Below are 12,174 nucleotides of genomic sequence, written 5' to 3'. Positions count from 1 at the left end.
AATTGAGTTAAAAACATGTTTTCTAAAAACAAATTATTACATTACCTTAATATCTTTTTTATATTAAAATGTTTTTTTGTCGGCACACGACGCAGTACGTCACCTCTTCTAGTATCAGGGAGAGAATTAAGTGGGGCTGACAGAGCCCTGCTATAAGAATTTTTATTTTTATTATTATTATTTATCACTTCTCTTTTAATAAATTAGATTTTTTTTTATTTTAAATATAAAAAAAATTAAATTTTAACTTCCCTTAAAACCTTTTCTCTAGTTCCGCTCCAGTCTATTATGCCAGAAAGTGTATGTTCGGAAAAATAAAATCACAGCTGAATTGTTGCATGGAAGGACTGAAGGTTTCTCTTCTGCTTCTGCAACAAGAATCTTTTTCTTTCTCTTTTTTCATGGCCATCCAAAAGAAGCACATGAAATAAATAACTGCAAAATAATACACTTAAAGAAAGATTGTTAGTGTTCTTTTATTGATCTTGAGAGTAAAGGGAGAAGAAGAAGAAGAAGAAGAAGACTGAGTTGTGGTATTAATTACAAGGTCACTTGTGCATGAATGATGTTGTGGTTCTTACAAGTTTTCTTGAACCCGTGACGCTAAATTGTCTTTGCATGTAGAGAGAAAAGGCGTGCCAGCAGGACTTAGAGGACCCTCATTGACATGTCTGTGAGTGCTAGGTGGTTGAGCTTTTTGAGTTGAAGTGGGTGGTCTATAGAGACTGCGATGTAACATTTGAGGCTTCTTAAATTTCTCTCTTTTAAGGATTGAAAGTAGGTTGTGTAGTTAGGTTTTGAATGTTGTCATCAAGTGTGAAATGCAAGTAAATGTTCCTAGTCTGAACTGGCTTTGAGTAACTTTTGAAGATTAAATCTTGTCCTGATTTTGGAGATTTCTTTGGAGTTTGTTGAGGGTATGTCTTCAATTTGAAGTCATAATCCTCCTTTAGTCAGTTTTAATTGACCTTTTTTTCTACAGGGCTTAAGAATAACTCGTGGGTTTGGATTTGTTTCATCTTAGATTTTGTTCTTGATGATTTTTAGGGGGATAGAATAAGCACAAGTTTGCAGATCAATTTAGAAGCTTCTTCACTTCCAGTTTGAGCTCAGAAGAGATCAAACTGGTTTGCCTATCCACTCTGTGATGTAAGCTTTTCCATTGAAATTTGAGCATGCATGGTTATATGCTTTATTGCTGTGATAATAATAAGCGAAGTCTTCTGACTTTTGTTGTTGTTGTTGTTGTTGTTTTCTGAAAAAAGAGTAACTATCTATAAATTATTTGCAGTGAAAAGGCTAATTGGAGTTTTTCTATTTCCATGATAGTGGTTGGCGTCTGTTTTATTTTGGTCTTGCATCAATAGTTGGAGATCTAAGCTTCTTTAGTACATAGCATCAACTGATTACCAACCTGCTATTTTTTATTGCAATCTTGCAGCTGATGCTCATTTCGTATTCCTTGAGAACTCTGCAATATCTTCTATGCCCGTGTACTGACTCTTTGTACACAACAAATGGCGAAGGCATTTCGATATTCCGCAATTCTACTTTGCTTTGTCCTTGTGCTTTTAATTAGTGGTTCAGAGCAATTACAATCCTCCCAGGGTGAAACCCTTTTGAGAATTCAGCGGCTTTTGAACTATCCATCTTCTCTAAGCAGTTGGAATAGCTCCATTGACTTCTGCAACAGCGAGCCAAATGCATCTGTAACTGTAGCATGCTATGAGAAAAGCATAACGCAGCTGCATATTGTTGGCAACAAGGGAACTCCTCTTTTGCCTAGAAACTTTTCAATTGATTCATTTGTCACAACAGTTGTCGGCCTTTCGAGTTTGAAAGTCTTGACATTGGTTTCTCTAGGTTTATGGGGTCCCTTGCCCGGTAAAATTGCGCGTTTGTCTTCATTGGAAATACTTAACATGAGCTCAAATTTCCTATATGATGCTATCCCTCAAGAGCTTTCATCATTATCTGGCCTCCAATCACTGGGACTTGATGATAACATGTTTGCTGGTGAGGTGCCAAATTGGATCGGTTCACTTCAAGTTTTGTCTGTCTTGAGTCTCAGGAAGAATATGCTCAATGGTTCATTGCCAGATTCATTGAGTAATTTGGAAAATCTTAGAGTTCTAGCACTTGCACACAACTACTTCAAAGGAGAAGTTCCTGACCTTAGCAGTTTGACAAACCTTCAAGTGCTTGACTTGGAAGATAATGCTTTCGGACCCCAGTTTCCTCAGCTTGGAAACAAGTTGGTTTCTCTTGTGTTGAGCAGGAACAAGTTCAGGGATGGCCTCCCGGCTGAAGTGACCTCCTATTATCAACTTCAAAGGCTAGATCTCTCAAATAATACATTTGTGGGACCATTTCCACAATCACTATTGTCATTGCCTTCAGTAACTTACTTGAACATTGCAGATAACAAGTTTACGGGAATGCTTTTCGGAAGCCAGTCTTGCAGTGCTGACCTTGAGTTTGTGGATTTGTCCTCGAATTTTATGACCGGACACGTGCCGAATTGTCTTCTGCAAGACTCCAAGAAAAAGGCCTTGTATGCTGGGAATTGTCTCGCAACTGGTGATCAAGACCAACATCCTATTTCCATTTGTCGTAATGAAGCATTGGCTGTTGGGATTTTGCCTCAGCAAAAGAAAAGGAAACCTTCTAAAGCAACTGTTGCAATCAGTGTAATAGGAGTGATTGCTGGAGGAATAGTCCTTGTTGGTTTGATTTTCTTGGCCGTGAGAAAGGTGAAATCCGGGAAGACAATCCAGAAATCAACAATTAGATTAATTGCAGAGAATGCATCAACAGGGTACCCTACAAAGTTGCTCTCGGATGCAAGTAAGTTTTTGTCTCTGCTTGTGCCTTTTGCTGTATCTACTGTATGTGGCCATACATTTTCATGGTTTTGTGCGTCGTGCATGCATAGTAGCAGAATCTAAGAGCTCTGCATTAATAGGGAATTGTAAAGTCTAACTGAAATGGAACGATGACTGCTCAGCAAGTCTGCATTTAGGATACCCCTATTCTATCCCCAAATAAGCACAATCAAGTGAATCCCTTGTCAAATTTATGAAATTCAGGTTATGAGAATCTTCTTATTATCATAAAAAGAATGCCTTAATCCTCGCCTCAATTGTTTGGTGATTTTTGCTTATTGGTCAAAATTGATTCGCTTAAGAGAGGGCTTTACTTACAGTTTGATGACAGATTTTCAGACAGCCCATTCAGAAGTGTTCACTTGAAAAATACAAGTTGGTCAGGCCCTAGCATGCTATAAAGCATAGAAACATTACACATAATATTACTACCAAGAAGAGCAGAAACCTTACTGTTCTTCTTTAATTTTTTTCTTTTTGGCAAAAAATGAAGGGTATATTTCTCAAACAATGAAGCTAGGAGCACTTGGCCTTCCAGCATATCGTACCTTCTCACTAGAAGAGCTAGAGGAGGCCACAAACAATTTCGACACATCTGCTTTCATGGGTGAATGTTCTCAAGGGCAGGTAATGCAAATCTGTCGTAACAAATACTTTGCATTTCATTCAGATTGAATTATTCTGTGATGCTCTCATAATTTCCTACAAAAATGAGCTTTCTCAAATGCTCTCAGAATTCGAGGTTAGCAAAGTTTTTTCAAGTGCATGCCAGAGGAAATTTCCTTGATCAACTCAGCACACAATTCACAAATGGTTGCTGAAAATGAATCCCTTGATTGTTTGGGAAGATAGTCTGCTTCTTCTGTAACAAGTTGTTTTTTCTCTTGCTCTTATGATTAGTTTCATAGTAGGAACTTTTCATTAAATTGCATGTTAGAAAATCCCCTCCGTAGTATCAGTGCTGTTAACCATCAATTCGATCTCCTGATATTCCAGACTATTTGTTTATGCTTTCAGATATACAGGGGCCGGCTTAAGGATGGTTCCTTTGTCGTCATCAGATGCTTGAAAATGAAACGAAGTCATGGTACCCATAACTTTATGCACCATATAGAGCTCATTTCAAAACTCAGACATCGACATTTGGTCAGTGCTCTTGGACACGGCTTTGAGTACTACTTGGATGATTCAAGTGTGAGCAGAATATTTCTGGTTTTCGAACATGTACCAAATGGCACGCTAAGAAGCTGGATCTCTGGTAATCCACAAATTTCTCATTTACTTTCTAGGACGGAGAACATACTGGTAGTGCTGTGACTTCCAATATGAGTTAACCGTTTGCTCAAAATCTTTTAGTCTGAGAAACCCAAAAATGTCACAGCATAGTGCCAACAGGGTGTTATTTTGTGTCGTCCCTCTTGAATTTTCGTTAGGTTTATACTACTGTCTCTGTTGGATTTCACGGCAACATTTTTTTTTTTTTTGGCAGGAGGACATGCCAGGCAAATTCATTGGACACACCGTATAGCTGCTGCAATAGGTGTCGCGAAGGGCATCCAATTTTTGCATACAGGGATTGTGCCTGGAGTATATTCAAATAATCTGAAAATAACAGATGTTTTATTGGATCAGAATCTTGTTGCAAAAATTAGCAGTTATAACCTGCCCTTATTAGCACAAAACAGGGGAATGGTATTTTCTTTTCCCCTTCCTGAAGGCTGTATGCTCTTTTCCATTGAGCAATACTTGGGAGCTGGTACATAACAAATTCATTGTTTCAGGTTGGCCATGGAGCATCTTCTGTTGCATCCAAAGATCTTAGCCTCAGTGCAAGGTTAGTTCTCACTGCAGGTATATTTTGTGTTAGGTCGGTGCAAACTGTTAAAATAGTTTGAGCATAGTATTTGCTCGCATACTATGGTGGTTAAACAGAGATAAAACACATAGGCACTGTCATGGATTAATGCATCTATAATTTCGTTAATCTGGTGAACTGGAATGTATCAGAAAACTAAACACTTCAGAGCTATCAGTCTCATGAGAACTTTTTCATTGAATGTTGATCTTAAACAGGATAAATCAAGACGAGAAGGCTGATGTTTATGACTTGGGATTAATATTGCTCGAAATCCTTTTGGGGAGATCATTGACCTCTGGGAATGATGTAGATGTTCTACAAGATCAGGTGACTGATATTTTTCTTTGGTTTTTATATTTAGTCTGCAGAGAAACCTTGTCCAACGCTTTTTGTCCTCATCATTAAAAGCGTCAATGAACTCTTCCTAGTTCCAGATTCCTGACAATGAGATCCAAAGCATCTCTTCCTGTCCTTTTCTATTGGTAGATTTTCTTTCAGTTCAATATTTCTGCTTGAAAATTATGCAGCTGCAAGCAAGCATTACACGTGATGATGCTGCTCGAAGGAGCATGGTTGATCCAGCAGTGAGAAGGGTATGTTCATATCAATCACTAAAAACAATGATGGAGATCTGCGTCAGGTGTCTGCTCAAGAACCCTGCAGACAGACCTTCAATCGAGGATATTCTGTGGAACTTGCAGTTCGCTGCTCAAGTTCAGGATTCCTGGCGGGGAGACTCCCAGAGCAGTGAAGGGTCTCCAGTGGCAGCTACCCACCAACCGCAATTACATATTACCATTCATTAGCAGTTTCTTTTAGGTTCTTACAATTTCTCCCATCATGAGATCTTAGTTACTATTTCACTTTATGGTATGGTCTTGTCCTTCGATACGTGAATGTGGTGATGAAATTTTGGTCTGTATATGATACATCTTCAAAGGCTATCTCTTTCCTCCCCAGTTGTTTCCGCAGTTGAAACAACAGAACCTCGTTAGTCACTAGTTTTTTATTTATTTTTGTCGCACAATAATTTGAATCCTCACATCCCTTGCCATCCAAGTTACATGATCACAACAACTAACATTATACTGCAGAAAACGATCTGTAAGAGAATTGATACCCGGCAAACGATACATCCCGGCTGTTTCAGCAGGCATCATTGAAGGGTCTCTCCCCTCTATCAAAGTTTTCTTGACAGTCACTTTAGATTGCTGCTTCCTTCCCTCGGGGAATAAGCTCTTCATTCAACCAAAAAGAAAATTTACAATTTCCCTTGTGTAATACATACATGATCATGGCCAACTGCCACCCTCTTTTTCCAGCACAGTAGTGGAAAATTTCACAGCACCAGCCGTGCATATATCGAGGTTAAAAGAAGTGGCATCAACTAGAAAGGAATGTTCCGCCTGCCCCCATCTCCGAAGGCATCGACACTTTTCGGACCACCCTCAAGCCATGGCAGCTCGTGATTCAAGTCGAGAACAAATGAATAGAATAATTACTATAACATCACTTTGAAAATACGCGTCTTAGCGTTCCTGAAAAAGATTCAAATTAGTTATCATGTTAGTTTCGCTGTTTACTCCAATAAAACCTCCTCGGTCAGAATGGGCGGTGACGCTTTGGATCCGCAACTTTAACCATCCAAGACGGTTCAACGTGCATCCACCACTCTACTGGGAAGTAAAGTAACAGAGCCAAAGTCACGTGGTAAAACTATTGTAGTCATGCCTTTAATTACTATGAATTATAATAGTAATTTGATGGTTAAAAATCACACAAACAAGGGTATTTTACTCTTTCTATAATTCTTGTATAATAAAATTACTTGATGATTCTTAAAAATAAAATAAAAATTAACTTTGGTCCAGGGACATGTGCAGCGTAGCTACGATGTTTCCCTTGGAAGAAAAAAATTATTAGGCTTGACTTTAATATTAGTGGACGCAGCGAATCAGCCACTCCACTGTTTTTTTTCTTCTTTAAAAACGGTGGCATAGTGATTGCATATAGTTTCATAACATGATCAGAACATGTTAATTCTAAGAGAATTAGAGCATCCATAAAAATCTTTTCTGATAAACAAATTCTTTGATTAGGCTTACAAACAAAAGCTGGAACCAATGATTGGGAAAGCAGGTTGTACTGCATTCCCAAATTGGGATTGATTTCTCATCAGCCATTGACTGTGAAATGCAAAAAGCCCACAAGCACAAACATTTTGGTAGATTTTAAATGGAAGTGCACCAGCATCAAACCAACAGATATCCTTGCAAATATTCGAGCATCAAATAGAACTCGATAAATATGCAAGGCATCCATCTGACAAACTTGCAAGCGAACTCCCAAAAGATCACATTCCTAACAGCCATTCATAACATTTGAATTTTGTATCCAAAAATTACAAAGGAGAGCTTCCTTAAAACCATCTCTAGGTGCGAGGTTCAACTCAAAAAGCAAATATTTGACAACTACAAACAGCACTTCATATGAACATGATACAAAGAGAGGTAAAGGAGCCTTGCACGATAGATAAATCAAAGATGATTTGGAAAAAAAAACAAAAAACATTCAGAAAATCAACAACTTCCAGTCAAGTTGTCTAACAGACACAAATAAATCATCCAAATAGAATCCTCTAAGAACAATGCACATCATCAATGCATATTACAGAGTACAGCACTACCTAGAAGTTCAGAGAAAAGCACTTCAGGTCCACCACATCACTCTTATTGCTTTCTGATATGAACCTCAGTCAGCAGTCCAGCTCTGCTCCACAATTTCACGAACTCTGCGATTGTATTCCCGCTTATTCTCACTGAACATGCGAGCGGCTTCAGAGTTTGCTGGGGAATTTGGGTTTGGATCACAGAGCAGGGACTGGCAAAAAAAAACAGAAGAATCTTTTGTTAGTATTTACAAAATCACTTGTAAAATTTCAAAAACAATCTGAAGAGACAATAATATCAATGACAATTTGCATACAATCACAACAGATACCATATCAACAAATGTGGGAAAGCCCATACAAGAAATCAAATTATAATTACATCAATGAGATAAAATTATAAATAAAGGCCATTCATTATCTTTTGTCCTGATGAAATAGATTCGCAAATTGCAATCAACTTTTTTTCTCCATAAACAGGTGCTCATCAGTTCCGAATCAACAACTTATTGATTGCAGACACCAGATACTTATCATTGCACTGAACAATTCCATTCAGTAATCCGTAGTGAGCAGAGAAATTAAAAAATTGAGGCTTATCATACATGTAAAAACATGAGGTTATTTAAGGACTTGAACAAATGCTTAATTTTCACTGTCAATTCAAAACAAGTTTGCCACCCTAGAACTGAAAATCAGTGACCATCCTCCTCAAACAGTGTCATGAAGGGACGGTCAAGGTTCATACAATGAATCAAACAAGCCAATCTTCTTCTGAAAATATTCTGAAAATAAAATAATCAAATGATTGTCATTTCAGGATGCTAACAACTTTTGTAAAAGAACACAAAAAATTGACAAGGCTTCTCAAGAGCAAAAAGAAAAGGTTTGGAGTGAGATTATTTGAATTAATCAACTGAAAAATATATATGCTTAAGTTTATGAACCTGAGCATGGTAAAGAACAATCCAAAGAACAGCAAATAATAAGATGTGAAAGGACAGCAATTTAAAACTATTACTAAAGCTATATTTTTTAGGCCTTCAATATTTTTTCACCAAAACTATTATGAAACCATGTCAAAGCACCAACACACCCCTTCTAGCATGGTATATCCTAAAAACTTCATTTTCCAAGCCCAGGCACTCAAATCCATCACTGCTGACAGAACTAGTATTGTGCTGTTTAGTTGTCATTTGGAAATACTTTTAAAAATTGTTAAAGCCAACAATTCATGTCATCAGTCTACTTGGACTCTATTGTTTATGTGATAGCCCAGACCATGGTCACTTCCAAGTTAGAACAATGCAAACTGTAGGTGTATTATAGTGCAATCAGCTTGAAAATAAGCCAGGAAGCCAGGTGATGTAAGTATTTACTGGTCAAAGTTTTCCACTATTAATGTTAGCTTCTTAATGACATTCAAAGCAAACAGATCTGGGAATATATGTCTGCACTATGAGACAACCATGAATGTTGACTCTTTCATGATTCATAACAAACTTTCAGCACATATCAATGAAACAGAAAGGAAACTTTGAACAACATGAAGGGAATCTATGATAGCAAAGTAACAGCCATCATCTGCTGATTGTTCCATTTATGAAAATTCTTGGAGAGATGACCTCAACACCCCATGCTTTCATGTTTTTTTTTTCAAGTAGCTGCGATTAAGACTTATGGATTGTAATTCAACCCCTGAGACTCACTATCTAGAAATTTCCTAAAATTTCTCAACAGATAGTAGCTCAAATGTTGCCTATGGGTTCTCAATTGCAAAAGTTGACCACGTGTATAGAGATAGTTAAACATATCATGCAAAGCAACTAAAGTGCAAAAATAATAATTCTTTATTACCAATATAAAAAAGAAACAAGCTGTACAAAGTCAAACCTGGATGGATGTTAGTATAGCAGCAACATCATATATGGGACTCCACTGATTTTGTAAAATGTCTAAGCATATACTTCCATCTGCATAAACTAGTGATACCCATAGAAACAAAGTCAAACAATTGCCAATCCTCCAAAATAAGAAGACAATCTTTACAAAGAAAAATTACATGGTAGTTAATCCCAAAAAAAATAAAAGAAAAATATTTGTATGAAAGAAACTATACAAGTAACGAGTTCACTGATTTATTGAATGCAAGTAAATATACAAGAAGGAAATCAACATACTATTTGGATGAAACATTCGAGAGACAAAGCGGACTGTTGGAGGTTTATTTGGATAATCCTCTGTGAATTGAAGAGTCAACTTAAACGTCCCTGAAGAAGATTCAGAAAAAGTTACACCATAAAGAAAATGCTATAATGAAAATGGTATTCACCTCAAATAAGCTTTAGACACAAAACCACAAGCTTTTAATCAACACTTAAATTGCAAATATTAAGCACCCACGTTCACACATGTATCCAATGGCCAACAATGCCCACATCCAAGAAGCCATTAATTGCAATAAACACATCACCCTTTAATGAAAAAAAGAAAAGAAAAGAGTCCAATCACTACCTATTCACATCTGCTTAATCATACAAAAACATAAAAAATCCATACTGACACGCGTCTAAAACTCATGAATCAAGAGGGATGAGTAGTAGCTTTCAGACTGACTTCCCCTAATTTCCAATCGCCCAACTGTACAGCCAAGAATATTTACTTAATTTCCAAAAGCTATCAGTTTGCGGTAATCCAGATCAAGATTTTTTGAGATTAGGAGTAGAAGTCATGATCTTAAGGGTGATTGTACCTTTTCAGTGTATACCATCTAAATTATGATTGAAACTCTTAAAATTGCAGGAATTAAAGCTACCCAGTTAAAAAAAAAATCAATTAATTAACAATCAACCATAATCCATCATTTAATAACAAAAGAAACAAAAAATAAAGTTATAAAGAGTGATAAGAAAACTGAAGAAGAAGCAGGAATCAGAATTACCCACCTCCATCCCAAGGAGTATCATCAGGTCTACAAAAAAACAAAAAACAAAAAACAAAAATTAGAAATCAAACAAGGGAAGAGAAGAAAGAAAGAAAGAAAGAAAAGGGTACCCAAAAATAACAGCGTTCCAGAGCATGATGTTGTTGTCTTGAGGGGCTCCACTGATACCAGCAGGTGGATCCTGCTGGAGCCTCTTGAAATCCCTCATCAACCTCTTCCTTGCTGGGGTTGACATCTTTCTTTTTCTGTTTCTTATTCTTGTTTGTTGTTTTCCTTTCTAGATAGAGGAAAAAAGACAGACAGACAGAGAGAGAGATCTGATGATGAAGATGATGTGAGGAAATCTATCAAAGATCCATGAGAGCGAGGAGGAGGAGGAGGAGGAGGAGGGTTTGCTTTTTCTTTTCTTCTCACTTCTTTTTTGTGGGGCTGGCGTTTTGAGTTCTTCGCTTGCGTCCTTCGAGAAACAAGGTCTTAAAGCTCGTCCAAGATTTCTGTGTTGTCATTCTTCACACATAACTTTAAGGTTGTTTTTCACTTACGTCCTTGAGCTTTTTTTTATTATTTTATTTTACCTTTTAATTTTCCTAAATTACACTTCTTTTTTTCAAAATTGATAAACTAAAGCTAGCATTGCCTGTCTATCAAATTTAAGGCTTTACAATGAAATAAAAGAAAATACGAGCACTTTCAAATGCAATTTTAAAAATAATCATGGTCAAATTATTATAATCCATTATGACAATAGAATAATAATAGAAAATTATTTGCAGTTCATAACGATAATAAATAATAAAATTATTTCAATTATGGAGCTATATATAATTGATATAATTGATGAGATCATTAAATTTTAACTATTTTTGAAATAGTGAACAACCATGATGATAAAAAAAAAATTACAAAATATAAAGAGAATATCCTATATTTTTATTTAAATAAATAAAATGCACTTGATAAATCTAGTTCTATATAAATCTACAAATGAAAATCATATTAAAATAAATAAATAATAAAATAGTTCATATATATATATATATATTAAATGATAAATATTATTTATATATGTATTTTATGTAAATATTAAGGTTTACATATTTCATATTGTATTAAAAAATCTAAATATTTTATAAATATATATTTTAGGTCAAATCCAAACAGATTTTAAATCAGATTTAACAATATTTATATTCTATCTATTATCCATCATATTTTAAAAATATTCATGCTTTGAAATCAAGTCAATATTTATTTTATTCTATTAAATTGTTATATTTGATTATAATACATGGAGAATCTTCTCCTGTAAATAATGGGAGAGGCATCTTTTGCATGGTCCCAAAAAAAAAAAAAAAATCAAGAGCAAGTGGATGGATAAAAACATAATTATATGTGAGCCATAAGAATCTGCAGTTCTATTTTGCAGCAGTGGAAAAGATTCGAATTGTCTTTATGATTACTGTACACGTGTAAGACAAAAGTACTGTACACGTCTACACTATTTATTTTTCTTCATGACATGCGCAAAATATTAATTAATGAGGTATTGCTGTATCAAGGAAGAAATCAACACTTGTTTGATGATTGATTTTATAAAATAAAATTTATTTTTATTGATTTAGAATATGAAAATGAGATTAAATATAAAACTGAAATATATATTAAGAGATTGAATTGAATGAAAGGGGAAAAAATGGCTAGTGTGTGTGTTCCTGTGGAAAGGGCAGTTGCACTTGGGTGGCACGTGCCCACCGAACTTTGACCGTGGCTTTCTTCTGTATCATTTTCTTCGTTAGGGCAGCCCCTGCGATCCCTAACC

General features: G+C 35.8%; 2 protein-coding genes and 1 long non-coding RNA gene across 8 annotated transcripts; 2 read left to right on the top strand and 1 right to left on the bottom strand.

Annotated features, from left to right (window-relative positions):
• The first annotated feature begins 242 nt into the window (after window positions 1-242).
• On the top strand, window positions 243-5,737 carry LOC105132467 (Leucine-rich repeat protein kinase family protein). Of its 6 annotated transcripts, none has more exons than XM_011036000.1 (8): window positions 243-533; window positions 1,442-2,847; window positions 3,379-3,512; window positions 3,903-4,143; window positions 4,375-4,577; window positions 4,667-4,719; window positions 4,959-5,070; window positions 5,271-5,737. In XM_011036000.1, exons 2-8 carry the CDS (start codon window positions 1,518-1,520, stop codon window positions 5,547-5,549), a joined length of 2,352 nt encoding a protein of 783 aa, XP_011034302.1. In that variant the 5' UTR covers window positions 243-533; window positions 1,442-1,517; the 3' UTR covers window positions 5,550-5,737. The 6 variants fall into 6 exon arrangements, with proteins under 6 accessions (XP_011034302.1, XP_011034301.1, XP_011034300.1 ...); XM_011035999.1 differs by having other exon boundaries at window positions 243-547; XM_011035998.1 differs by having other exon boundaries at window positions 243-917.
• A 1,355-nt stretch (window positions 5,738-7,092) lies between these two features.
• Window positions 7,093-10,823, bottom strand: LOC105132466 (ubiquitin-conjugating enzyme E2 2-like). The gene is made up of 5 exons (XM_011035995.1): window positions 10,466-10,823; window positions 10,357-10,382; window positions 9,592-9,681; window positions 9,305-9,393; window positions 7,093-7,623 (listed from the first exon to the last, which is right to left on the bottom strand). The coding sequence occupies exons 1-5, from the start codon at window positions 10,588-10,590 to the stop codon at window positions 7,495-7,497; spliced, it is 459 nt and encodes a 152-aa protein (XP_011034297.1). The 5' UTR covers window positions 10,591-10,823; the 3' UTR covers window positions 7,093-7,494.
• LOC105132465 (uncharacterized) lies at window positions 9,670-10,407 on the top strand. Its single transcript, XR_843579.1, has 2 exons — window positions 9,670-9,849; window positions 9,880-10,407. It is a non-coding gene; the product is annotated as an uncharacterized LOC105132465 (long non-coding RNA).
• Window positions 10,824-12,174: the final 1,351 nt, after the last annotated feature.

The sequence above is a fragment of the Populus euphratica genome, unplaced genomic scaffold (assembly GCF_000495115.2).
Source record: "Populus euphratica unplaced genomic scaffold, PopEup_1.0 scaffold27.1, whole genome shotgun sequence".
Lineage (NCBI taxonomy): Eukaryota > Viridiplantae > Streptophyta > Magnoliopsida > Malpighiales > Salicaceae > Populus > Populus euphratica.
The sequence above is the reverse complement of the archived record's forward strand: the minus strand, read 5'-3'. Positions and strand labels throughout refer to the sequence as shown.